Below are 27,172 nucleotides of genomic sequence, written 5' to 3' on the forward strand. Positions count from 1 at the left end.
TGTGGCTTGGGAGGTAGTGCAGGTCATCTGGTCTACAAGTTTAAGGATCTTCATGCAAGATACTGATCCCTGAGTGGGCCTGATGCACACTGGAGTGTGTGCTAATGTTAGTTTAAAAGTGCTTATGCATAGAAACAGTTTGCATGAATTGGTGAATGAGCCTTGTAATAAAGTGCTTTGAGTGCTCAGCACTTAATAAAGAACAGTTAATTTACCAAAAAGTGATTTTATTTATTTATTTATTTATGTTTTGGGGGGTAATTCTATAATGTTTGTAGTGGTTTGGTTTTTTGGGGGTTTTTTTAGTGCATACACTTAACAACCACTTGATTAGGTACACTTGCAGACTCTAATATGACCAGTGATATAGTACAGCCTGAAATCTTCAGAGCTCATACCAACGACGTTGGCTCATTCATTTAGGTTTTTGTTGAGGTTGTCAGGAAAAGTAACCTGATTTCATGATTACTTGCATTACATTTAATTCAGTTCCTATGTTTGTTTGTTTGTTTTAATCCACTTCCCTAACATACAGGTACTCAAAGTAAAAAATCTAAATTTAAATGCTTTAAAAAATTTATGCTAAATCTATCTGGAAATCTGAAGGGTTATATCAAGCATTGTTTTTACCTTTGACTATCATTATTATATATGCGCAGATTTTATTCATTTTCACTAAATGCGAACTCGCTATTCATGTTCAATGTTTTATTTATTCTTGGCACACTCCGGCCTCCATACTTACTTTAACAAGTCATATTCAAAAGAAAACTCGTAACTCGTGTTTCCGGAGCTTTCCCAACAAATTCATTTTCTCTCACAAGTGAAAAACAAAACGTTTCCTTAAGTTATCAGCAGCCCACCCCGCCCTCTTTTAAACTTCGCATTCCTCTAGGCCAATCAGAGTCGAGAAGGCGAAGTGCAAGAGAAAGTTGATTGGTTCATTTAAAAATAACATAAGCGCAACCACGCCATTTAAATGTTTTAAAAGTCGTGTGTTCCTCCTGTTGATCTGAAGTGTGGAATAGGAGAAAGGCGGATAAACTATACGCTTGGTCCACTGTATTTGTCGTTTTTTCAGGTGAGTAGTGAAATAAATGACACGTCCGAATGATGTAGACCGAGTTTGTGTTTTTTTTTCTTTTGCTCTACTTTAAACGGTTAACGGTGCAGTCACGTGAAACTGCAACATTTAGCTAACATACGTAGATGTGAATATGGTTTCCAGCTCTGTAAATGTCATACAAATTGTCCATAGTGACAGATATAGTAGTAAAGTCGTGTTTAAGATGAGCTACGATTTTTTTGTATTTAAAAACTAACGTTAACTTTAAGTCACGAGCACTAATCCATCAGCTAATAAGCTAAAATACAATGTTTAACAACAGGTTATTTATGCCTTGTCAAGCATTAGTTTTTACCGTTGTGTGATTGTAAGAATGAAGAATACACCAAGAAACGAGCCTTTCAATGTATTGATGAATGAGAATAATACATAGTTTTATTGTATTTCATCTAAATATGTGTACATCTGTGCTTTGTATTTTTGCTGTGTTTTTATGTTATGAATAAATAAATGAATAGAACTCTGTTTACCTGAATGGCAGGTAACATTAAAAAAAGGATCATGGGATCAAGTGAGAGTAAGATGACTGCATCTGCAGCCATAAAACCAGAGCCAGCCTTCAAAAAGACTCACATCAGTCACCTCATCGATCCTCGCTCCCCCTCAGCTGGCATAGAACGAACACCTATTCAGGTGGGTTACCTGGTGGATCCATTCATATATTTAAAAAAAAAACACAAAGTCTGAAAAAAATGTACTGTCTGAACTCCAGAAAATGTGCAGTCATTCTTTTTTATTAATGAAGGCATGAACATTTTTACTCTGATCTTGAGGCCCTCTGATCCAAACTCTCTTCTGTACTCACATTTCAAAGACTTTGAAAAGCTTCTTGTTTGATCAGTGTGATATGTCCAAACTATAGAAGGTGTGAGGGGAACAAATGAGACTTTTCACATGCGCTTATACTCCATCTTTCCCAGATGGTGTGGATGAGTGTAGAAAGTTCACCCAAAATCCACATTTTGAAGTTTTCTCCAGTAAAGTATCAGAAAACAGATCCAAGATATCATTGCTTGTCGTTGATCCTTTGTGTAATAAACACAAAGCTGGTGCAGTTTAGCTGCTAAACTTGCATGTCACAACATGCAAGTTTAAAAAATTACCCTCTGATGGGGAATAGGTGGGAGGCACTGATAATTATTGACCCTGCTTTATTCTCTATACTACTTTTGTAAACTGTGGGGCAATCAAACATAAAATAATTGAATATTTTTGCAAGGTTGGGCAGCTTGTGTCCAAAACATCCGCTGAGATGAAAAGCGAGTGCCCTGTGGTGTTCGGTGATCCACGTTCACCTACCATTGGCATTACCCGCACCCCTGTGAGAGAAGTTATGAGAGGTAAGTAATATATAAACGTAATAACTTTCAGCTTGACTTTTCTCACTTTATTGAAAAAAAAACAAACAAATCTAAAAAAATGACTTCCTTTCATTCATCTTTCCAGCAACAGTCGGGTCCTTTGCTCGTCGCCTGGGTATGATTTTCCACAGTGAGGTTGAAGGGAAACTCCCCGAAGGCCGTCAGAAAGGCTTCAGTGGCGCATCAAAGAAAGAGGAGGACTTTATAAGTGAAGAGCTGGCATCGACTGAGCCCCTCCTGAGCCCACAGCCGTCCAGCAACCTTAATGAGCATGCTAACTTACTGGTGCCACCTGTCCAGCCCCCTCTCCAGAGCGTAGAGAAATTGAGTCCTTTTGTGCTTCCTGAAGAGCCTCAGGTGGAGGTGGAGATAGAAACTGAAGCAGATATTAGCCTGGAGGAGGCTGAGGAAGCAAGAGAGTCTCCTCTTCACAAGAGACTGAGCATGAGCCTGATAACCTGCCACGAGGGCGCTCCCTCCCCCCGAGCCTTTGCAGAGGTCCATCATGAAAATATTTCATCCCCAGAACCTGGCACAGAGGTGGAGCCACTTGGGGATGGTGTGGATCACGCTTACGCCCTTCCTTCTGCTACCATTGAAGCAGACTCTCCTGTTGAACCTGCCCCCTCCAACACTGATGCTGATGATTCCCTTGCACAGCCAGAGAAGGAAGAAACTAAAGCGCTCGCTAAAGAAGCTAATTTGCTTCCATCCGGTCCACCATGTGTTCGTGGTCCTGAGCAGCCACAGGCTTGCACCGGCATCCGCTGCCCCACCTTTGACTCAAAGAGCCCCAGCCAGACTGTTTTCAAACCACAGTGGCTGGGAAATGGCTTTCGTCCGTCTGGGCTCAGAGCAAGAGGAGTGCAGGGGCTCGGTGGAAAAGGAGGCTCGTCTCCTCTTGCCGTCCGTGTGGCCATTAAGAACGTAGCCAACGAAAACAAAGGACAGTCTGGAAAACTGAAGCAGAAAGGTGTGTAGGAAGTTTGTCACCTTTTGATTGTTTATGGTGAGACTGTTCTGCTTTTCCTTTTTTAAACTTTCTTTTTCTTCAGGTACTGAAGGCCGCTCTCCGCTGCAGATCCTCAAGAAGACCAACTCGCCCAGAGACCAGCGCGCTCAGGTATTTGTAGCTGTAATTTACCCACATATGGGCTCATGAAAGCAACATCTGTGTTTTTACTTGTCCAAAAACACAGGAAATTCACGTTTTGATTTCTTCCCAGATGAAGCTGAAGACGTCCACTCCCGACAAGCAGAGGGCTGGACAGATGGACCGCCGAGTGCTGGCTGTGTGTCTGGATAAGGAGAACCGATGAGGCACTGCACGCACTGTTTTTTAAAATGTGTTTTTATGTGTATAGCTTCCACAAACTATTTGTTGTCCTGTATATATTTAACTGCTTGTTGTTGTGTAAATAAAATTTGCAAACCTACTAGAGCTTTAAATTTTTACTGATTAACTCTTATCTGTTATTTGGAGAGTTTTCTTGTTCGTTTTTGTGCGCATTTAATCTTCGTCAACACCTAAATTATATTCAGAAATAACACTTGAAATTTAATATTTCTCCAGTTTGCAAAGATTGCATAGCTCCCATGTCATTGAACTGACAAAGCGTCCTTAGGCAATGGTGAACACTTCGTTGCCCTCGCCTATCAGTGTGAGTGTAAAGTGTCTTTTCTATACCCAAGGCATGCTTTTGAGTGAAGAAAAAGCACTATGTAGCTACCAGTTCATTCAGCAGGTTACCTTGATGTCTGCTGAGTTGCTGTCATGTGATTGGCTGTTTGACATTTGCACTAGCGAGCACTATAGCAGGTGTACCTAATAAAATCTTAGGAAAAACAGACATTTTAGCATTAATTAGATGTAGCCCTTTTTTTTTTTTAAAGTTTTTACATTTATTCATTTTTACTTTTTTGTCACAAGGAAACAACAGAAGAGAGAAGGGTGTGGAAAGAGTAACAGGAAATAAATAAACAGCACAGTAGTAAACAGTCTTTCTATACTCTAAATGTTTGACTTGCAGGCAGATCATGTGGCCAGCTGATGATCTGTTCTTGGAGGAGCAGCTCCTATTTATGGTCTTTTTACATGCAATATTCAAAAGGGAGGAATATCGTCATATTTAATCGTGCCACTAGGTATCAGTCCCAAAAGTGTCACTGGGATCCTTGAAAATATCACAACCAAATATGTCCTCTAAAGTGTTTAGTGTCAACATTATTAAAGTCCATTGGCATGCTCGTAGTTTTGTACATGAACTGCTGTGACTGCACACTTCTACACAGTTTGTCCAGGGGTATATTTGTATGATGTGTACCTTCAATCGCTCCATCATCTTCTGGTGAAATTCCCTTTTGAATCTCTGTATTATAATTAATGTATTATAACTTGATAGAGAACTTGTGTTTTGGAGATATTCACATGTACATGAGTATGGGCGGAGTTAAATCTGGATGATAAGATCATCTGTGAGTAATGCCATTATATGGTTCTCCTTAGCTATTAGTTCCTATGAGTCAAGGCCTCTGTGAATATTCCATAAAGGGGTGAGCTGAGGCAACAACCCTGCATCTGTCTGACAGGTGATCTTTATTCTAGCATTTTTACCTGAGGCTATATCATCCTCATTTTTTTATGATTAATTTTAATTGATAATATGGGGATAGAAGAGGTTGGTCAAGGTGAAGGTTTTACAGTGTGGATGGGAGTGAGGCTGATTGAAGCAGTTTGCACTTTCACCTCACAGTAAGAGGGTCCCTGGTTTGAGCTCCAACTGGTGCATGTCTATGTGGGGGTTGCTTGCTCTTCCTGCGTCTGTGTGTGCTTCCTCTGGGTTCTCCTGGCTTCCTCCCACAGTCCAAAGACATATATGTTAGGTTAGTTGGTGTTTTTAAATTAGCTGGATGCAATATGTGAGATAGATGAAGAGCAGATTTTTAAAGATCTGCTCATTTATAAAATCAATCAGGGTTTGTTTAGCATGCAGCTGTGTGTAAAAAGCCTGCAAGGCTTCACATCTGAGCTTGTTAAATGCACAAAGAGCCTGTTTATCCTTAAGAGAAACTACATTCTTATGCTTTTGTCTAGACAACTCAAGTCACGCTACAAATAAATGCTCACATTTTCTCTACAGTGAAATCAAAGAAAACAGAAGCGTGGCTGACATTTCACATGCTTCACTCGTATCTAGAAGGATTTGAATGCCAGAAATAAACATTTAGACTTGTGTAATGCAGATCTTTATTAGATAGTGCTGCTTCACTTTGTACAGTGTGTATCCACTCTGGAAAAGAGCCCGTTTAAATTAGAGTTAGATTGTTTTTTTCATTTTTATATACACAACCTGTCCTTCAAGTTTAAAGGTTTGCATGCAGAGGAAAAGTAAGCACTTATATACACATTCAGATGTACTACTCATAAGCACGGCAGCCATTACCATCCATGTACCACTCATACAAAGAGTCCTGTCCTGAGACAAATGGGTCATCTTTTTATGTAAGTGCTTAGCGAAGCATGAAAATCATTTTATTATCCCATCTGTCAGTTCAGCAGTTTACCCAAAGGACTTTTCAGGTCTAGCTACCGAGGTGTTAGGCCGAGTGATGAGACCCGAAATCCTGGTAAATATTGTCCATCGATCACATACAAAAACACACGCTAATGCAGACATCTGCAAGCTAGAACTCCATTTTAACTAAAGTTAAGAAAATGAACAGGAAGTAAATGTAAGCATCTAGAGAATCTACCAAAACTAACAACAAACAACAGTCTGAAACAATAAAGCTCATATTATTTATATGATTTAACTTATGCTATGATAGAAATCACAGCATGTTAGTAAGTTACCCAACACAACATATGCTTCATCTGGACGTATTCAATTCTATCTCATCCTGTGTGCTACCGTTTCCATTTGGCAACTGTTCTCAAATTGCTGTAATTAATGTGCATCCATGTGAACCACAGTAGAATTAACTACTGATGGGAATGACATTTGCTCAGACCCCCGAACCCAGAATTCCCCCATAATGTGAGAAGAAAGTTTGGAGCGCAACGTGATGGAGAGGAGAGAAAATCTTCACATTACAACCCCGCTCCACCGTTAGATAGGACTTGGCACAATTTGACATACCCTCTTCTCACCCCATGTGACTCCTCATCCCCTCCCACAGACCTCAATTTCTTTATATTTTCTTCACTTCACTAAGTGCTCTCTTTGCAATGAACAGCCTCAGTTCCAGATCTTGAGGAAGCTGTCCCAGGATCCCGTGCAGCACGCCATGCCATCCGTGGATACTCCGATGCAGCTCACTCTGTTGTCGTGACCAGCCAGCACACCTGAACAGCAGCAAGCAGGGAAATAAATGAGTCAAAGGGTCAAACATTTTGAAATAAACTTCCAATTCAGATTTATCTCCCAGTTTTTTCTTGTAGTTCACTTATGTGCAAAACTAAACTTTACAAGGAAATGTAACTAAAAGAATATTGTGTGCTTTTAAAACTAATAATAGACGGAAAATGTAGTTTTAGTCTTTCTTGTTTGGTCAGATTTGTCCAGCAGCATTAAGAGGAGTTGGTTCAAATATTTATTGTCCCTGGGGTGTATATGGGACTGTGTGTCAGGTGTTTGTGTTGCATTATATTACTGTATTGAAACCACAATGACAGAAAGAAGAGAGCAAACTCACTCTGGAAACTAAGTGAAAGGAATATAGCAGAAAAAAGATGGAGAAAAAAAAGTCGAGTAACTCGGTTCCTCACCGACTCTCTCGGCTTTGAGCGAGTCCCAGATGTTGACGTTGAAGTCGTCGTAGCCAGCCAGTATCAGGCGTCCAGACAGGGAGGGGGCCAGAGAGGTCACCCCACACATGATGCTGCTGTCCTGGTAGGTGATGAGCTCCTGGTCAGCTCGCATGTCGTACATCTTGCAGGTGGCGTCATCTGATCCTGTTATCACTGCATTACCGTTGGGGAAGAACTGGAGGAAATAGAAGTGGTTAGAAAGCGTGCCTCCTTGGACAGGACGCGCTGAGAGCTTTGCACACAATAGAAAAGGAAATCTTTTTTTCCCCCTTTGTTCTCACCCCAATGGCGTTGATGTCACTCTCGTGACCTCCAAAGGTCTGTCTGCAGGTGCCCTCCCTGATGTCCCACAGCTTAGCTGTGAAGTCACAAGCCCCTGAGATGAAAAACTTGAAGTCTGGGGACACGCCGAGGGACATGCAGTCTCCCTGGTGTCCGGCAAACACAGTCTTCTGGGTCCCCGTCTCAATGTCCCATAGTACGCTAGAAAGGCAAGTTTAATTCAATTTAAAGTGCAAAAGAATCAATTCAAGCTTTCTTTTGTTCAGTAAATCGAACTATATTCTTACCAAGTGCAGTCGCCTGAGCTGGTGATGATCTCAGTGTCGCTGAGGAAACGACAGCAGGACAGGTAACCTGTACAACCACAGAAATACCACATGGGGCACTGCAGGACTCATCACAAAGGAGCGTTTAATTTCTGTTTCTTGTCACCTTCCTACCTGTGTGCGCTGCCAGCTCTCTCATGACCTTGACATTCCCATCCTTGCCTTTCAGGTTGTAGATGGAGCACATGTTGTCCAGACCGCCACACGCCACAAGGTTTCCAGAAGGTGCGTAGGCACAGGTCATCACCCACGATGACTTGAGGGGGATGGCATTCACCTAGGTTTACACAGAGGACAGGAGAGCTTGTTTTCAGCCTCTGAATTTACTGTTGTGTATTTAGTTGTCTCACGATGGAAATTTAGATCCTGTAACTTTTAAAGGTATGTGCTTAAGTCTTAATGTTTGAGCGAGAGATGCTCAAGGCACAGTGAGAAGTACCTTGTGTATTTTGGTGTGTTTGAGAGTGAATACACCCTGCAAGGTTTACAACCACGTTTACTTTGGGTTTAGGTATAGCTGGAAACAAAAATTCCTATTACCGGAATTGTAATAGACCTGCCCTTTGGCCTCTCCTACCTTGTTGGTCGTGATGGTGTCCCACACTATGAGTTTTCCATCCTGCGAGGCACTGACACACAGCCTGGGGGAGAAATGTGGATTAAAATCAGCAAAAAAACCCAAAACATGTGAAGCAGAGGCTGTAACATTAAGAATATGCTCCCCCCTATCAATTTACTCAGTTTAAAGCAAATCTAATTTACCATCTCCCTTCTGCATATCTGGACTTTTCTCACTTTCCTCACAATTATTTAGAAAATTATTAGAAAACTATCAGATCTTGGCTGCAACACAAACAAAAAAGCAGGTGTTCTTTCAATTTGTGCAGCATGTTGGGTAATTACTTTGAATCAGTGGACCAGTGCATTGCATAGATCTTGGCAAGATGACCCCTTAGTGTTTTCCTGGTCTTCATCTGGACACGCCCCATCACTGTGATCCCAGCTGCTGCCTCCTGCAGTGTGGTATCCTGCACCGCCTTGCGAGCTGCCTGCAGAGCACACACACACAAAGTGCCGTCAGGAATAATATGTGAACACACGTCAGACAGAACAGTATGTGTATTATGCTGGATCTACCACAGATGATATATTGTGGCCAACTTACGGTAATCTGGTCTTTGAGACTATCTGCCTCCTTTCGAAGTTGCTCCATTTCACCCATGGCGATCAATCAATAGTGGGCTGTAGAGAAGATGTCAGAAGAGGCCGTAGTCCTGGGAATAAGAAGGAGAGTTCCGGTGAAGCAGCATGAACAAAACTCAGTCACCAAGAAATCATAAAATCTTTGCCAAGTCACCCGCGCTATCCTTCCATCCCAGAATTTTACCTGCATTTACCTGTTAACCTCCCTACTGCAGGTCTCCAGGTAAGTGCTGCTTTGCAAGTCAAACCACCCCCATCAGCTTTGCAAACTTTTTCTAACTTCGCAGGAACATACAGAGAAACCCACAAGACACACCTACACTCAGACACGCACGCACAGGCAGACCGTATGAATATTCACCCGGTTAAAGTTTGCTCTTCAGACGATGTGAGAGCAAAGATCCTCACCCTCAATGTACACACAAACCAGTATGTCCTGTAATGATGCGTATCAGCTCTCACTCGCTGCCTCTCAGCTTCACGGCAAATTCACAACACTTGTAGAGGAATTTGTGCCATTTAACACTCCAGCTGAGCTCTCATCTGCTGCTGATGGCTATTAAATTTGCTAATGTGATGATTAAATGAGCAATGTTTAGCGGTACAACCAATCGCCTAATGGTCAGACTCATAAAGTGTGACAAATGTAATCAACGCACAACTGAAGAGGCAGCCAGAAAGTCAAAAAGTGGCACAGAGAAGTTCAGATGGAAAAGCACGGCGTTAATTTCTCAGGTGAAGCACCACAATATAAGCAAACTTTAAAAAGAAAACACACCCTTTTCAGTTTCTTGTACAAATATTAAAAGTTACTTCTTTTTCTTTCTAAAGCAATCAGTTTTCATGATGCCATTTCCTTTATCTTACCTTAAAAAGTGACAGGAGGGAATACTTGCGCTGATTTTACCGTTTGCGTCCCTGCAGCAATCTCTCGCTTTCTCTCCCCTCTACTATTTGAATGAGTGTCCCTGTCAAAACACGTGACCAAGTGGATTTGCCTCTAATTTGTTTGAAGTGAAAAGGAGAGGAAGGGAAAGGAGGGAGTGACTCTGTAAAAGAAAGAGATTTGATTTAATTGTTTGCCACTGGGCTTTATGTGTAAAGCTAAAGTAAATGGATGATGGCCTGATGCGGCGCTCCAAAAACACACACCAGCCGCAGCAGCTACACTTTGGGTGTAGCTTTCTTAAACTGCTTACTGATACGTCGTCCCTGAAGTTTCTGAACCAAGGGGGATTTTAAAGCCTTTGCTCCAGATGTGGAAATTGCTCCAGCAATGAGCGTTTTAATGACGCTTGAGTGTTTTAGTCGTGCTATTACCCTTTTGCCATTGTGTTCCTGGGACCCTGCCATTGTTCCGTGTGATTAACTGACTGCTAGGGTGGTGGGATGGTGGAGTGCATTAACACAAACAGAGGGAGAAGTGGAGGCAGAGGGAGGGGAGGCAGGGGGTTGAAATAAGGGGGGGGGGGGGGGGGGTGAAGGGTAAGAGGTGAGGCAGGAGAGTGAGTTTTAAATCCTACTGGCTGAGATTTTAAGGGATGCCTTTTGAATCAAATCTGCTCTCATCCGATTACTGACTGCTCTTTGCATCTGGATAAGAGATGGAGAAAGGGATGGGGCGGCAGATAGGGGCATGAGAATGAGGTAGGGGGCAGATGGAGGAGGTGGGCAGAGGGAGAGCTGGTGAAAGGTGGGGCAGGGCCCATCAGTATGGCCAGTGATTCGACTTTGAATCAGAGAGCTCCTCAAACAGTTTCCCTCTTATATTCTTAAAGGGGATGTTAAGAAGTTGTTAAATGGCAGTGAATTATTAGTTTATGTGAAATAACATTTATGTCACTATTAAGATGTTTTTCATTGGCTTTAATTAAACCGTAACACTCAGTTCGCATCACAGTGAAAATGTCTTCCTGACTTCAGCCAAAGCACCTCTCCCTTCTCCACCAACAGTGTATATGACTTCTTGTAAAAGGCACACTGTAACAGATCATTTTTTTCACGTTGCATAAATGCCATCGACCACTTCTCCAACTCTTAAAACTTCAAACAGCCGATGCTTTGATTCTTAAGTTTACACGGAAAATAATAACTGGAATAACTTTACGCAGCTCTGTCATGCAGATTATGTCCGATTGCATTAAGAGTCAGACCACGAAAGGAGTTTGTTTTTTATTCAGATTATCAGAGCATACAATTAAATCACTATTGTATGCTGATCCCATGCAAATCCCTCATCTGCATGTGCTGTAAGCAAAAGATGAAACGCAGCTAAAGACATCGGGTGTGTATCAGTATAAATGTGACATCTCCATACTCGATATTTAATCAGACTGTTTTAATAATCAGCAGGTTTCCAGCTTGAGAAGAACTCTTACACTTCTTTTCTGAAGTGTAGGAATCACAACACTCAAAACAACCACATTTAAAAACGTCACAAATATGGACACATTTTAAAAAGATATCAGCCGGAAATGTGTTCAGGTCCGTTTTGTATGACCCTTGATGCCCATGAAGCATGACACCGCAGCATATCCGCAAAACTGAAAACATCAATGTCTGCTGAAAGGAACACATGACCATCCACTTACCAATCGGAGACTGCTATCGAGGTGTTCTGGTAGATCTTCAATCCCTCTTCCTGCAGCGGCCTCTCTCAGGTTGCTGTCATAAGTTCAGCCTGTCTGTTCCTACTCTTTCCTCCACTCATTCGCTTTTGGTATCGCGGACAGTGCGGTATTCCTCACTTGCCTCACTGCTCCTATGAGGAACAAATGAGGATTGGAGGGATGAAGGGAGATCAGCAATGAGGGGATAAACCCTGGGATGGAAGAGTAAGGGGGAGGGGGGGTGATGGTGAAATAGACAGAAAGGGAGAAGAAACAGTGGGTGAAACCAAACAAGGTGCAGAGCATGTCTGTAGGGTCACAAGACATGAGCCGGGGTGAATCCAAGTCAAAAGACTAAGAGATGGAAATCGTGGAGGGGAGGGAGAAGAGGATAAATAGAGGACCTGGGAACATGGCTTTTTATGGTGCTGAGATAGTTTTCAAAAGATCTATGACTGACAGGAGGGTTTGTGTTTTGTAAACCTGAGGTGAAGCTAATATTAGAAAGTGTATGGGCAGAGGGGGAGATTGGCAGTGTAAGGATCAGACTGGCTACAATGATAAAGCAAGAATAACTGCAGGATTAAGGGGAATGGATGATTCTTACACACAAGCAGACCAACAACCATGGGCATTTCCTGACAGTGTGTATGTAACAGAGTCATAAATAACATTGTTATAATTACACAAAATGTGTTCTAAACCCCCAAACTTCTCCTTTTATACCTGACTTTTAGGACCTCCAAGCCTGTAGTTGTGTTCATTATCAGTTAGAGCCCCTCCTCATTCTTTTCTTCTTCTTTGGTGCAATACTATAAATACAGTGTACCCCTTTTGCCTCTCCCCTTTTTCTACAATTCCCCTGTGGGAGAGGTGGGTGTCATTTCTTTCCAGCACCTTAAAGCACACATAATTCATATTTAACCACCCTGATGTTTATGATTGCGATTTTAATTCAGTTATTGTCATTATTGAGCCTGTTTTTGTAAGATGTTATAAGTGTGTAGTATGTGTGTGTCATAAATGTGTTTTAGGCGCCATAAATGATAGCATGAATATGTATTCCTTGCTAGCTTGGGAGCTGTGGTGGGTTGAGCTAATCCTCTTCCCCACTGTCTGTATTTGGTCGTAGGAGCTGGAGTGGGCAAATTATTTACTTGGAGGTCTTTCTTTCTTTTACCTTTTTTATCAGACACAACGCAGAATCACACCGGTTACATGTAGAGCGTGCGCCACTATAGCTGTCTCCTATGTTCTTTGTCATCTAAAGGTAGAGATAAAGAGCCACAATATCCCTTCGGTTTGCTCGAGTTCTGCCCACACATCTAAATTTAGAGGTTTCTGTTGTCACTCGTCTGTTGATGTGCCACTCCACAGCTTTTGCACATTATCTAACAGAGTAAATCACCTGTGTTAGTTACGAAACAACGCAGCTTGCACTCACGATCATGACATTGCATTGTTAGGCAGAGAGCCGGATCGACGAGAACAGACTGCGTTTGACCCAAAAGGCCTGGGAGAAAGTCACCGAATCAGGTGCTGAATCCCAACTGCATTATTAAAGGGAGCTCCCATTCCTTTCTCCCACTGAGATTTTCACATGGATCAGGAGAGTCACTTTATTGAGAGTTACTTTCTGTAGCTGAAGTATGTTCATGAAAAATGTATGGCAGCGCTATTGTACTGCAGTGTCTGTAACTTCTCCTTGAAATTTGTGTCAAATACCGAGTGGCCTCTGAACAAGAAGAACACATTCAAATCCTAAACTAGTCCTAAAACAAATTTGCTTAGGGGTGTTTACAAGTACACAGTGACAACATGCAAAACATCCCAGTCTAAGACCTTGTTTAATGCTCTTTCTCTAAAACACACTTCACTTAGTTGCAAAGAATAATTAGAAAATATAACATAAAATCCTGCCCATGAACAAATTAAATCCTACTTGTTCCAATATAGAACAAGTAGCCCAGATATCACATTGCTACTTTCCAGGCAAACCCTTGTTGACACGGATTCGGACAGTTGAACGCCATCAGACAATACGAATCCCTTGTTTGCACATTTGTGAACATATCTGTGTTTGGAGCAGAAAAGCCTTTGCTGTGTGCTTCCTGGCTTCATTCTGTGATTCAGCGCGGCTAAATTGAGCCCTGCAGTTTAAAAGCGTTGACCTTTGCTCGCTGGATTGTGGTAACGGCAGTGGTGCTGACCCTTGATTTGGAGAAATGGAGTCAGGGAAGCACAGGCTGTGAAACGGCGAGTGAAACAGAGAGAAAAAACAAAGAGCAAAACAAGGGATTTGTTAGCAGAGGCACAGAAACAGGGCGGGATAAAGACAGAAAGAGTGTCCGATTATGGGTTACTATTTAAAGACTAACAATGCCGCACTCTACTACAAGGAAAACTCTCAAAGTGGTTTGTAAAGTCTTATAATCTTCTATGATTTTATTACATTTACTACTGATGTTAAACCGACTGAACTGAAAGCAGAAAAGGTGAGCATCCCTCCCCGAGTGAGATGAAAATTTCACTGCACTCGGTCCCTGCACAGCACAATAAAAACAAGAAGAGGAGATTTGTTTTGTTTACTTTGCACACGCTGAAAGAGATCTCTGAACATTTGATCTGTGGGAGGAGTGAGTGGATTAAATGACAAATGTGTCAGACACCAACATGTTGTTAGACTGCTGATGTTTTTATAACTCATTATGGTCTAGACGACCCTTACTGAAGTTCAAACCCAGTATCAAAATGGAGCAGAAAGCTGATTTAAATGACTTTGAGCTCGGCATAGTTGTTGGTGCTACAAAGTAGATCATCAGTCACTTCTGCTGGCTAAGAACAGAAAACCGAGACTACAATTCACATAGGATCACCAAAATTAGACAACGGGAAATTAAAAAAGCATTGCTTGGTTTGATGAGTCCCAATTTCTGCTGTGGTGTTTGAGTGGTGGGGTCAAAATTTGACACAACACGAAAGCATTGTTTCATTCTGCCTTGTAACAGCTGCTCAGGCTGCTGGTGGTGTAACAGTGTGTGTGTGTGTGTGTGTGTGGGGGGGGGGGGGGGGGACTTTATTACCAGGTGTGGATCACTGAAACACCACAGCCAACTTGTGAACTGTTCCTGACCATATCCTTCCCTTTATAATGTGCCATTTTGCTCAAATCCTCACAAACTGGTTTCTTGACAATGAGTTCACTTGTACTCAAATAGCCTCCACAATCACCAGATCTCAGTCCCATAGAGCACCTTTGGGATGTGGTGGAACAGGAGATTTGCATCATGGATTTGCAGCTAACAAATCTGTAGCAATCGTGTGATGCTATTATGTGAATATGGTGAAAAATATCTGAGGAATGTTTTCAGCATCTTGTTGAATCTGTGCCGTGAAGCATTAAGACGGCTCTAAAGGTGAAAGAGGATCCAACCCGATACTAGCAAGATGAACTTGAAAATGAAATAGCAAGTGAGTGGGTGTATATTCACCTTGCATATGTTCCCAAGCAATATCTGTGCACTCTCAGCAGGCGGTTTGTGCTTAGACAAAAACATCTGTCAAGCAGGTGTGGGTATAATTTGACTGATATTTCAAGGTTTTACTGTTTACATTAAAATGACGAGCATTCGTTTTTCTGACAAGTTTCTTTCAGTATTCGTGTGTAAACTGGCAGTGTTTTGATGCAGAGATTAGCAGACGAGGTCGTCTCACAGCAACAAGGTTCTGGGTTCAACTCAAAGTTGATTTTCTGAGCCGTCTGCAGGGGAGTCGAGGAGAAAAAATCTCCTTCCACTTTCCAAGCAAACTCAAATGACTGCGAAGACTTTTCACCTTAGACTGTGTCTGATGGTGCAACTACCCTGAAGGGTTCAACAGTAACAGTAAGCTGCTGTAAACAGAGTACAGTTTCTTGTTCTAACTGTATGTAAGCAGTTGGTGTGTTGAAATGTTGCATCTCTGCTGCTGTTCTTTTAACTTTTGATACAGGCTACCCCTATAAACAGGAATGTAAAATAAAAACTGGAATCTTATTATTTCTGTTTACTCTACTCTTCAAAATTACGTAAGGCACCAAGGCCAGACATCATCATCAGGCAACCAATAGGAGGTTAGGGTCATAATCACAAATAGTAGGAAATGTGATATAGGAGATGAGTATCCTGTCTGCTACTCACTACACACAGCACTTAATTATAATAACACCAGTTTTATAACTATGCGGCTGAGCCTTACATAATTTCTGCTGCTCATGTAAAAACATAGAAATTTGATGTGTAAATTTCTCGTTTGTATACGCAGGTATCATTAGACGGCTGTGATCTTTAATGTGCCTTTAAAAAGCATTAAAATGCATTATGCATAAAATGCTTTTTAGTGACTAACTACTACTTAAGTGAAGATTAATGCGGAGGTGTTTTGGGCGCTACGTGGTCTCAATGTGAGAGGGAGGGAAGAGGTTAAACCCAAGGCTGCATTAAAAAGGGCCCACCGACCCAATTCCAGCAGCAGGGGATTATAACACAGGGGGGAGTAAGAGTGTTAATATGGGCCATGAATGGTACTTAAGTCGGCACCTAATGCACAAGATGAAAGCAGAGGAGGGGGGCTGAGTGGAGGCTCTGGTTGTAATGGGGAGGATAAGATGGGAGAAGGTGGTCGAGTGTCACTGCGCTGGATGTGAATGATTAAATCATCTCTCCCGGATTACTATTCCATATTCTAAATGGGAGATGTTTTTAAGCTTCATAAACAAATGCACTCATTTATGAGGGATTAACAGTAATCTCTCTATTTCTATCTTTTTTTCCCCTCCCTCCACACCTCTCGCTGTCTGTCTCTGGTCCTTTTCTCCCTCTTTTACTGCCTCAAACGATAGTTTCTGGACAGCGTCACTGTGTTCACAGGTTCCTGCTGCTGTGTGGTTCCTATCTTATCATCCTATCTTTGTCTAACAGACTAAATAAACTTTAACCTTCTTTTTGTTTATTTTTAATTGTTTTTATCAGCAGGGTGTTAAAGAGGGTGTGCAGTAATCACCTAATAGATTACACAGACCTGTTTTCACATCATCTAATGCGCTCTCTGTTCAGCACTTGCATGCATTTGGCATACAATACCCACGATACACCTGTACAGAGTCACATTTAAGACTTTTTTTATTCTCTTTGGTTTTTAGGGCAGTGATTGACATTAGAGGGACGACAGGACATTATTTCTCTCATATACCCTCATCATATACAGTATAAATACAGTATATACACAGATGCAAACTGTACACCACCAGGCAGCAACATGAAGAGGGTGAACGTGTGGGTAAATGATGGAGTGTGGGCTCATTCTGGCCCTCACAGCTCATCCTTGCCCCCCGTCACCCTGCCTCTCTCTCGCTTCTTCTCCTTTGTCACTTGGCTCCGAGCGTTACGGCTAGAGGTGGCACCTCCCTCCTTCTCCTCGTCCGTTTTCACCACACTGTGTCCATCTGCAGCCCACACGGCCTCTGCCTCCTCTCGCTCCTGAGGGAGAGATCCAAAATGCAGCTCAAATATTGACTTCCTGCAGTCACAGTGACATAAAACTAAAGTTTGGGAGGAACATTCATCTTTGTTGGAATAATTTTAACTTCTCTTCTTGCACTTTCAGGACAATTTTTCTGTAAAAGAGATTCTCCTCTGTTAGAGTGAGCTTCATTTGCTCAACACGAGCCCACAGGGCAAACAATGACCAATGCGGGATAAACTAAGTTAATGAAACTTTGTTTGCATAACCAAAACTTTAATGAAAATGTAGCCAAGCAGATAATGTAAGGCTGGAGCTGAAAACCCCCTGTTCATCTAAGCAAAGTGTGTTTCTACATGTAAATTTAGATTTTCTTTTATCTACGTGATGCTAAAAGTTATGTAAACTGAGTCGTTTCGATAGTCTCTTTGACTCGACAGCAGCTCTTCAGCGCAGCTCCTTACATCTCTGTTATTATCACTGATGAGGATGCACTCCCTCGCTGCAGAAAATCACAGCTTATTAAAAGAACTAAACATGTTTTGGTTTATAAATTGTCAGGGGCATGAAAAATGATTGCATTTATGATAAACCTAAAAGACAATGTCATGGCATCACCACAGACCAGGCACAGTAAATAGGAAAACATGCAAACAGCCACAAGATTTGCATTGTGCCCCAGCTGCTCATGTTATCCAACACCGGTATCATGACATCATCAACCACACGCCTGCAGGTGACCGGCCAGACCTGAGGAGGAGGAGAAGGAGGTCATGGCAGCTCTGTGCTGTCATAAAGCTCACCCTGTCCCTGTAGAGCTTCTCCTTTGTGAACCAGAGGGCCAGGGCGCACCGCCGGCCTCTGGTCACCGCGGTAACACCGTGAGGATTTACCGGACCCGAGGAGAAGCCCACCAGTCGACCACAGCTGGGTTTCACTCGAGCCTGAAGGCACAGAAGACAAGTTTACCAGCTCCAACAAATATATTAATTAAAGACTTAAAATAGTAATAAAAAGATTAGAATGACTTACCGTTACGGTCTTGGCATCTCTGTTAGTGAAGAACAACTCTCCGCCATCAAAGTTGTCATTCAGGTAGAGGATGGCGCTGTGAGACAGAGAGATGTTTGTCATTCAGTTGTAAAAGTAACCTGCTGTGTAAGAATTAGGCTGAAATCTGAGCATAAATGCACACACAGTCATTTGATTATTATAGTTTGTTATTACACTGTTATGTAGTCCTGCTAATTCCACTTTACATTTTAATCCCATTTATTTATTTTTAAATTTCACACCTATGTGGACCGTTTTAATTTCTCACTAAAACTTCTCATTTCTTCATCCATTTATTGGCCACTTAATATTTCTTCATTGTTTACTATACGATGAAGAAACAGGCAGGTGAAGATGTTGCGTCTAGGTGAGATTCTGTACCATGGAGAAATGTCAGTTTAATCAATCATGCAAAAATAATATAACATTTAGATAAGAAAATTGTCCAAAAAAATAAAATAAATTCATTACCCCTGAAATAAAAAGAAATGTAACTTTACTTTGCAGCACTGCAGATTTCCTGCCACAAGGAAGGTCAAATCCAGGGTTAAAGTTTTAAAATGTGAAATAGAAACAATTAATCTGTAACAGGCTGGTTCTTCTGAAGGTTTCTTCCTGTTAAAAGGGAGTTTTTCCTTCCTACTGTCACCAAGTGCTTGCTCCTAGGGGGTCATCTTGTTGGGGTTTCTCTGTTTTGTTGTAGGATCTTTAACTTTCAATATAAAGCATCTTGAGGTGACGGTTGTTGTGATTTGCCACTGACTAAAATTCAATTCAATAATGTCACAAAATGTTAAAACTGACAGTTACATTTCATAACAGGAGCACTCAGACAGCCCACCTCCATCCACCTCATAACCATCTCATAAAATCTGAAAATGATATCTTGAAAACTGTGGACACTAAAGTGCTAACAAACAAACAGACAGACAAACAGAACTTGCAACAATTACATATTTCCTTCCTTTGGTCAAAGCAGAAACATTGAAACACTACCACCTACAACCATTTGGGCCTTTTTTTTTGCCAAAAATTCAGCTCAAAATGTAACTAAGCCATTTCAGTCTCCAATTATTAACGTTTTTTTCCTTAGACTGACCTGTTGGCATATAATAAAAACTAAAAACACCAACTTTAAGTGTCACGTTCAGTTTTCAGTTGCATTTATTTATGGAGTAATTGTGTTGTAGAGCAGTGTTTTCTCTGCTCTCCCTCCACCTCCATCGGTTCACGTAGCTCTAAGGTGTCATTATTTCCCCATAACAACAGAACAAAACTATTTATCAGTGACGACAGGTGCTCTGGTTGTTTTGATATTTGCCACAATTGTTCCCCTGAAACACTGTTTAAGACTTGCAGTGCAAACGAATGCTTTTTAGGTAATTCCCTATAAAATCAGCAACATCTAAGAAATGTTCCCACCTGTCCTCTTCAGACACAGCAAGATATTTTTCTGTAATCAGTTTTTGAGCACCAGTATCTCGGGATACATCATTGTTTAAACAGCAAAATTAGTTGCAGATACAAGCATGCTATGTTTTAGCTTTCCTTTGATTATTTGCTAAGGAGAGCTTCAAAAAGTTGACTTCATTTTCTAATACTAATATTGTAACACTCCCAAATGTAGCTTATGGCTGTGAAATGGAGAAACAACGTCGATGTTCACATCTTCTATATAATGGTTTGAAAATGTCACATTCCTCAAGCAGCTAAAGGTGTTTCTCAGAAAACTATTCTGAGCAGACACAAGTCTCTGGATCACAGAGTTCTTTGTTCAGTTTGTGACAGCTTTGTTCTGGCAACGATGACATGTACCATTCTCTCACTGTTATAAGCTGATGATATCTAAGTGACATTTTACCAGTAAAGGCGTATTAAAACATTCTGTTCGTGGATATTTGCTGGAATAAAATGGCTTGAGAACATCTTCTAAAATTATTTATGGAGCAAGTGTGAGCCCAAATTTATTATTAATCCACGAAGAGATGTTTTTTCAGTACCTGAGGTCTCTGTGTGTGAAAGCTGGTGGTTCCTTCCAACACTGCTTGGTTTCCGGCTCGAGGAGACAGTTGTCAACGTGGACGGGGTGAGAGAGGTCCAGCCTGCCCTTCTGATCCTCTGATTTAAAAAGAAAAAACAGAACAAGAACAAAATAACACATTTAACTTTAAGTAATGAAGTAAGAATAGAGTGGATGATTTGGGTACACATTAGAGAACCTGTTCCAATTATCCTAGTATTGAGTACTGTTGGTTTTACCTGTGACAGCAGTGCGACAGACCAGGTGTGTGAAAGTGATGAAAAGTCCTGAGGGGCTCCTGAAGTAGGAGTGCAGCACGGTTCGCACTCTCTCACCCAGCTCATGTAACAGCTTGGCATCTGATTGGTTCACCAGGCCTTCCTGAGCCAACTGAGGAAGAAACAGCAGTGAGGGTCACGAGATGCTCGTAGACCTGCTTCAGTTACATCATTTCCACCCACCTTCACCGCCCTGAGGACAGTCAGACCTTCAAACGTCTCATGAGGAGTGTGTGGAGACCGCCGTCCTCGATAACCATCTCCAAGAGATCCTGCCACCTATGAGAGACCATGTAAATGTGTAAGTTAGGGGTTTTCACATGCATGCGTTAAAAAAACTGATTGAACTTACTGATGCTAACTGCAGTATTCTGTCACACTCCTTCTCCGTCATGACTCCATCCAGGACGACTCGATTGGTGCCATTCAGCATCTCGTCATCCATTGTGATAGTCACGCCCACCCGAGGCACCGGACCTCCTGCAGAGAGGACAAATAAGAAAGTATAAGACAGTAAGTGGGTCACCAGAAGATGGTGATACGACTGTGTTTTTGGTGATATGAAGTCGCAGAAGCTGCCAAATGGAAAATCTTTGCTTCTATAACAACAGCGTGTAATGGGGCGACCAGATCCCAACAAACTGAATGTATTCTTTTTGATTTTACTTTTATTTCAGGCACTGGTCTGTTTGGTCTTCAGGTTTCAGTAGATCCATAGAAACTGTGTCACTTCACGCCTCGTTTTCCTCTGTGTGAAACTGATAAATTATTCAAGCAAATAAGACAAAACTCTGTTTCTCGGTATAAACTGCCGCTTCAATTTCTTTGTAATAGTTTCCACAATATTGAACAAAACCCACAAAGCTTGTGACTTTTTGGTGACTTTCCCTGATGGCCATAGCAGCAGACAGGTTAATCTCCACTTGACTATAAGTGACTCCTTCCCTGTTTTATATTTTAGAAAAGTCTAAGCAGTGTAATATAAAGAGTAGAATGTCTTCTAGTGTGTCATCTTTAACAGAGATGCCAGGAAACAGTGACACACTACATTTAAATGATCCTCTATTTTCACATACATAAGATGTGTGAGCTGTTATAATCTGTTTATCCTTACTCACAACCCTACAAAGCCTGTAGGTACGTGTGGATGTTATTCATTATTTCACTTGTTAATGGATAGATGGATGTTAATGGTTACATGCCAGATAAACAGGCATGTCTGTCATGGATACACTCGTGTTTCCTTGTTTTAAGCTAGCTGAAGTGTAATTAAGGTGACGAGGAGCTCCTCCCATGATGCCCTAGGTAGAAAAGGCTGAAGACACATAGCATAGGGAAAATACAGTCTCTCACCTGCAAAAAACCCACTGTCATCCACTTCCTCTTGCTGCTCGCCCACTTTCATTTTCTCATTTATTTTCTCTTTTTCAGCTCTAACAGTAAAACACAAAAGATACAGATGGAGTTTTCTGTTTCATTAGTTTCCACTAGTGACAGATTCACCTTTGATTTCTTTTTTACCTCCAGATCTCCCTCAATGATTCAGGTACAACTTCTTCTGGAGTCCAAAGATCCTGCACAGAGGGTGATGAAGAATCTCAGCAAAGAAATGCTTTATAGCTGGCTCTCTTGTCACTGCACTGCACATTTGGCATCAGTACTTACTGGATCTGTGAAAGTGAAGTCGAGGTTCTCCATACCAAAATACAACAGCTTCTTCTCCTGCAAGGAGTGGTTGATGTATCTGACAATCTCCTGTGTGACAAAAAACACACAAATCTGTGCTTAAACATGACTTTAAAGATGAATTTGAAACTTAATGCTTGAAATAACTGAACAAGAGAAGAGAAAAAATGTATTTCTCATTTAAATTACTTGGATTACTTTATTGGATTTATGACTTTTTACGTTTTTACACCACTGTGGTCATTTCAATATAATGAACCTTGAGTGGTTTGAATGGTACCTGAGCAGGCTGTGTGCTCTGTGACTCTGTGTCTCCCCCTAGTGTCTCATGGTAGAGCTGCAGGTTGTCTAAGGAGTCCTTGTCAGAGGGGTAAAACAGCAGGAGAGAGCGAAGCATCTGCAACGCCCCGCTTATGTCACCACCTGCCGGGAATCGAGGATGCAAAGTAATGCAAAGTAGTGCATCAGTCTTAAGATGAATAATAAAATCACGTGTGTGACCTTCACATTGACCTAAAAAATCAGACCTTTAAACTGTGCGATGTGCAGATGCTCAAGCTGTGTTGGCAGGAAGTCCTCCTGAGCAGAAATCCTTCCAGGTCGTGTGGCCACTTGAGTCACGCATGACTGTCGGCATGAGAGCAGGGAGAGGGACAGGGCTGGACAGAAAACAAAAACTGGTGACATTTGGCTCTTTCTGGTCTCTTTCTGTCTGGCTCAAAACTTCTGCCTGCTTCTTACCTGCTGCCTTTTCAAACACGCCGTCAACGCTGTCAACTCCCCTGTCCTCAGGCAGCCGTTGGGAAGCGACTTCACACTGCACCCTGCACTCCTCTGTCTGCCGCAGGGTTTCATTCACACAAGCTTTCCATTTCTCTGCTGCTTGCTTCCATTCAGAGTTAGCCTCGAGCTGCAGTGCAGCATCATACAGGACCTGAAGTCAGTGACACAGAGACAGAGATTAACACAGAGAAATAACACAGTCACCATTTGCTTGCTAATTAAAAAAAACAAAACCTAATGAGTTGTGTATTGTTTTGTATCATAGTGTTTAAGAAATATAACACTTTTAAATATAACTATTTTAAAATTGCTGTGCAAAAGTATTCTCAGTGCTCCTCTAAGTAATCCTTACAGCAGCATTAACAAACATTTACCTGAGGAGAAAAAGATTAACCGTTTATAAAACACACGCTTATCAATAACGATGAGATGCTATTGAATTATAGGTGGTTTACACACTGATTATTACAATCCTTATTGTTAAGTGTTACCCAAAGCTAAAGGCTAGCGTTTGATGATGACGTACATTTTTACCTTTGAGATATGTGCATGTCATTACAGGCAGCATTTATGCCTAATCGTGATATAACACGTGTGGCTGGATAGTGAAAATGAGAGGCAGAGGCAGACACCTCACATCTGGATTGCACGGCTAGAAAACAGACAAGTGAAGGTGAGAGTGAGACAGAGAAATTCAGTCCCTCAGGCCACGTCTGACTCTCCACAGTGACGTCTCTAAAACCATTCTGTTTGAACGCACTTCATTAGCAGTTGAGTTGTGAACTTACATCAGAGTGAGGACTATTAGAGGACTAGCTATGGCTTAGTTAGGATCAATCAGTTAAAGAAAAGTCTGATATGTTTGTTCAAAGCCACTGCTTAACTAGTGAATCAAAGCTTTTATGCTTTTTAGAAACTAAAACTGAGAACTATTGGTTCATTCCAGAGGACTTAAAGTGCTTCAAAAAGATAAGTAGTTTGGTCTTTCGTGCTATCTGCTTATAGTTGGACAATAGCAACACTAGCAGCTGTGAAAGAAGGTGGAAGGTAAGGCAATATGTTTGACTAGTGCTGACAAATACTGTTAACCTAACCATTAAGCCTCTTTAGATAAGTGTTCTTTATCTTCGCCTACAGATTTTATGACAATGAAGCAGCTTTTTAGAATTTCTGTTGAATTAAGATAATTTTTTAAGGTAATCACAACATTTTTGCTTTAAATTGCAACATTTAGAGTGGATGTAAGACAGCCTTCAGTTTTTTTAAATGTCTTTTTAAGACATAGAAATGTCATGTGTCTCTCCTCTGTGCTTATGAAGGTATGAGGGCTCCAAAATGCTGAAGAATCAGCTGATTCTGAATGGGTCAGACAGTACATTTATTCAGATTTGACTGATTTTTCTAAGCAGTGCAACCCAGTTTCTTCCCACTTACACTGTATGCCCCATTACTCTTCCCTCCTCACCCAGTGTTTCTCATTGTGACTCTCTCTGTCCTGAAAATCTTCCTCGGTCACGCCTTCCATCCGTCTGTACTTCTCGATGTTGTTTCTCATCTCCAGGTGAGAGGGGTTGGCCACGAAGTAGGTGTGAGCTGCCGATGCCGCCCTCTGCAACTTTTCCAGCTGATGTGGAGGAAAATGAGAGACTGAATGAAGTTTGTTACAGACCAATAAGGGTGTTGCTGTGATTATTTATGCAGCTGTGAGCTGAACTATAATTATGGCTGCAGACAATACTGACAGGTGCTTTCCTCTAAATGACAATTTGGAGCACAGTACTGGTAGAAGTAATGACAATTTAGGAGCTTTATTATGCAGCAGCTCCTTACGGCTGTGTAAAGAATGGCTTACCTTGTAGTAGGTGACTTGCAGAAAGTTATAAGGGTTGCGAGTGCCAAACTCGTATTCTATATCAGCAGAAACAGGAAGCTGTCCAACATGTGTGACAGAGCGTCCAATGCAGAACCTCAAACACTCAGCTTTTTGCTGCACCCAGTCCAGGGCCCAGAGGTCCCACATAGTCCCGTGTTCAGAGTCTAACAACACACACACCATTGAAAAAATGATAAGGTCCCAGCCTGTGGCATATATTTTATAAATTTTGAGTTCTAGAACTGCAATCAATCCACAACAAAACACAAAAAAGCTTATCTCACACATTCTTTGAGCTCTTGAGGTCACATTGTTCTTTAGCTACGCATTTAGACACCGAGAAGTGAGAGTGAAGCTGCCAGTAACTTCATAAAATCTAGTTTCCAACTAGTAATTAACACAGACTCAAAGCTATCTGTCTGGCTACATGATAGGTCCAATCTTTTTCTTCTTTTAGCCGTTCCCTTTAGGGCTGACCACAATGAATCCCCTGCCTCCATCTCACTCTTTCCCTATTATCCACCATCTGCATGGCCTCCTTCACCACAATGAACCTCTGCTGTGGCCTTCCTCTTTTTTTCTTACCTTGCAATATATATAGCCACTATGTCGCCTGTGCGTATGTCCAAACCATCTCAACCATGCCTCTCTAACTCGTCTCCACCCACTCCACCCTGCCTGCATTCCCTTCTTCACCTCTCCCTTGTGTACTGTTTGTCGCTTTGGATACCCCAGATATTTAAACTCATCTACCTTTACTACCGCTACTCCTCTTCTCTTCAGAGCATAGGTACACATCACTATTTCGTCTGCATGAATCCATGAATGCTCTACTTTACATATTCACTGAGTAGGTCAGTCATTTCTGGCCTTTCCTTAAAGTTGGCAGGTTTGAAAACATTCAGCAGGTTGTATGGAAGAAGGTACTAGTGACTGCTCCCTTATTTCTCACAGCAGATGCCCCTCCTGACATAGCCCTTCAGGTTCATCCCTGAGGGTGTGTTTGTGATCTAGCAAGTGTAATTATGTCAGTTGTGAGAAGCTAAAAGAATAATTGAATTTCACAAAATCTGTTCTAATATGTTGCATGATGCACTGATGACATTAATACCAGGGTATAAAATAAAAAGACTGGCTGACAGCTGATTCAGACACCGACACTTAGTCTGTGTTTTTTTGTTCCATTGAAGCAAATTAGCTTTAACTCTACACAGTTTTGAAACATCCAAGTCGCCCAAAACTGTGTCACAGATTATCTTTATTGGCCAATTTTTTTGCTGATATGCCAATATTAGTCAGCAGGGACAAAACTGGTCTACACCAGTGTTATATAGCTAATTTATTAATGCAGTTTAATGTAATTAACATGTTACTGACTGTTAATGAGCTTCTACAGCACCATTCAGGCGCATTGTTCAGACAGATCATCATATTACCAGTAATTGATCTGATATAATTTATATTACCGCCCAGCTTACCCAGTTTCTTCAGAGCCTCTGTCCCTGCTGCCATACAGTCGTCATAACACTGCCTGCGGACCCCGAACAGTGATTCCCTGGTCACGATGGATTTCTCCAGCAGCTCTGCAGCTTTGCCCCACTCCCCACTAAAATATGCGCGGACCCCGCTGTAATACAGAAAATCATACGGCTGCAGAAGTGACATAACATTGGGGCTGCCTCCTGCCCAAGCCGTTGAGGTAAAACTAAACAGTGCGAGAATAACACAATTAAACGCCACGTATACAGCCAAACGTCCCGATTGAAGCGCCATGGTCCGACAGGCAATCCCAGCAGAGGAGGCGAAGGTGGGAGCAGAGGAGGGACTCCAAGGGGAGAGCTACCCACAAAGTTTCCTCCCTGTTAAGAAAGTGGGGGCTTTTTTTGAATTTTGATGTACTTTTTAATGAATTTAATACATGTAATACAACACTGCGCGTTTATTAACGACTCCCGTTGGGTTTGCTTGAGTTTGTCAAATTGGATTTGCGGTATTGATGAGTTTTGACTTGATTGAACTTGTTATGTCTGAAGCTACAGTATTTGTACCTCACCCGAGAGGAACCCGAAGTACGCAACCGACGTTACCGTAAATACAGATGTAAAACAACTTTGGTAGTTTGAAGTGAAACTAATAGTTGTTGGTTGTATTTTGAAGAAAGTAATCATTTCTTATAATTAATAAAGCACTAACGCACATTCACATTTTCATAAGGCGACTCGGCAGTGGAAATACCAAGTATAAAATAGTCGTTTTTGCATTA

The 27,172-nt window shown here is 41.6% G+C and overlaps 3 protein-coding genes across 5 annotated transcripts; 1 reads left to right on the forward strand and 2 right to left on the reverse strand.

Moving 5' to 3' along the window:
• Nucleotides 1-922: 922 nt before the first annotated feature.
• On the forward strand, nucleotides 923-3,923 carry cdca3 (cell division cycle associated 3). Its single transcript, XM_082552821.1, has 6 exons — nucleotides 923-1,081; nucleotides 1,608-1,759; nucleotides 2,346-2,466; nucleotides 2,573-3,460; nucleotides 3,543-3,610; nucleotides 3,714-3,923. The coding sequence occupies exons 2-6, from the start codon at nucleotides 1,628-1,630 to the stop codon at nucleotides 3,804-3,806; spliced, it is 1,302 nt and encodes a 433-aa protein (XP_082408947.1). The 5' UTR covers nucleotides 923-1,081; nucleotides 1,608-1,627; the 3' UTR covers nucleotides 3,807-3,923.
• A 1,787-nt stretch (nucleotides 3,924-5,710) lies between these two features.
• gnb3a (guanine nucleotide binding protein (G protein), beta polypeptide 3a) lies at nucleotides 5,711-12,139 on the reverse strand. Of its 3 annotated transcripts, XM_082551772.1 has the most exons (10): nucleotides 11,700-12,138; nucleotides 9,976-10,157; nucleotides 9,071-9,179; nucleotides 8,809-8,954; nucleotides 8,483-8,546; nucleotides 8,020-8,182; nucleotides 7,867-7,933; nucleotides 7,579-7,780; nucleotides 7,256-7,472; nucleotides 5,711-6,832 (listed from the first exon to the last, which is right to left on the reverse strand). In XM_082551772.1, the coding sequence occupies exons 3-10, from the start codon at nucleotides 9,125-9,127 to the stop codon at nucleotides 6,726-6,728; spliced, it is 1,023 nt and encodes a 340-aa protein (XP_082407898.1). In that variant the 5' UTR covers nucleotides 9,128-9,179; nucleotides 9,976-10,157; nucleotides 11,700-12,138; the 3' UTR covers nucleotides 5,711-6,725. The 3 variants fall into 3 exon arrangements, with proteins under 3 accessions (XP_082407898.1, XP_082407899.1, XP_082407900.1); XM_082551773.1 differs by lacking the exon at nucleotides 9,976-10,157 and having other exon boundaries at nucleotides 11,700-12,139; XM_082551774.1 differs by lacking the exons at nucleotides 9,976-10,157; nucleotides 11,700-12,138 and adding an exon at nucleotides 9,303-9,569.
• Nucleotides 12,140-16,858: 4,719 nt separating this feature from the next.
• p3h3 (prolyl 3-hydroxylase 3) lies at nucleotides 16,859-27,088 on the reverse strand. Its single transcript, XM_082552808.1, has 16 exons — nucleotides 26,388-27,088; nucleotides 24,889-25,073; nucleotides 24,502-24,660; nucleotides 22,995-23,187; nucleotides 22,781-22,912; nucleotides 22,534-22,676; nucleotides 22,233-22,322; nucleotides 22,089-22,141; nucleotides 21,921-22,000; nucleotides 20,920-21,047; nucleotides 20,751-20,846; nucleotides 20,529-20,679; nucleotides 20,270-20,387; nucleotides 18,249-18,324; nucleotides 18,020-18,160; nucleotides 16,859-17,233 (listed from the first exon to the last, which is right to left on the reverse strand). Exons 1-16 carry the CDS (start codon nucleotides 26,680-26,682, stop codon nucleotides 17,066-17,068), a joined length of 2,208 nt encoding a protein of 735 aa, XP_082408934.1. The 5' UTR covers nucleotides 26,683-27,088; the 3' UTR covers nucleotides 16,859-17,065.
• Between the last annotated feature and the right edge of the window lie 84 nt (nucleotides 27,089-27,172).

The sequence above is a fragment of the Aulonocara stuartgranti genome (assembly GCF_965226115.1).
Source record: "Aulonocara stuartgranti genome assembly, chromosome: 11".
NCBI classification, from domain to species: domain Eukaryota; kingdom Metazoa; phylum Chordata; class Actinopteri; order Cichliformes; family Cichlidae; genus Aulonocara; species Aulonocara stuartgranti.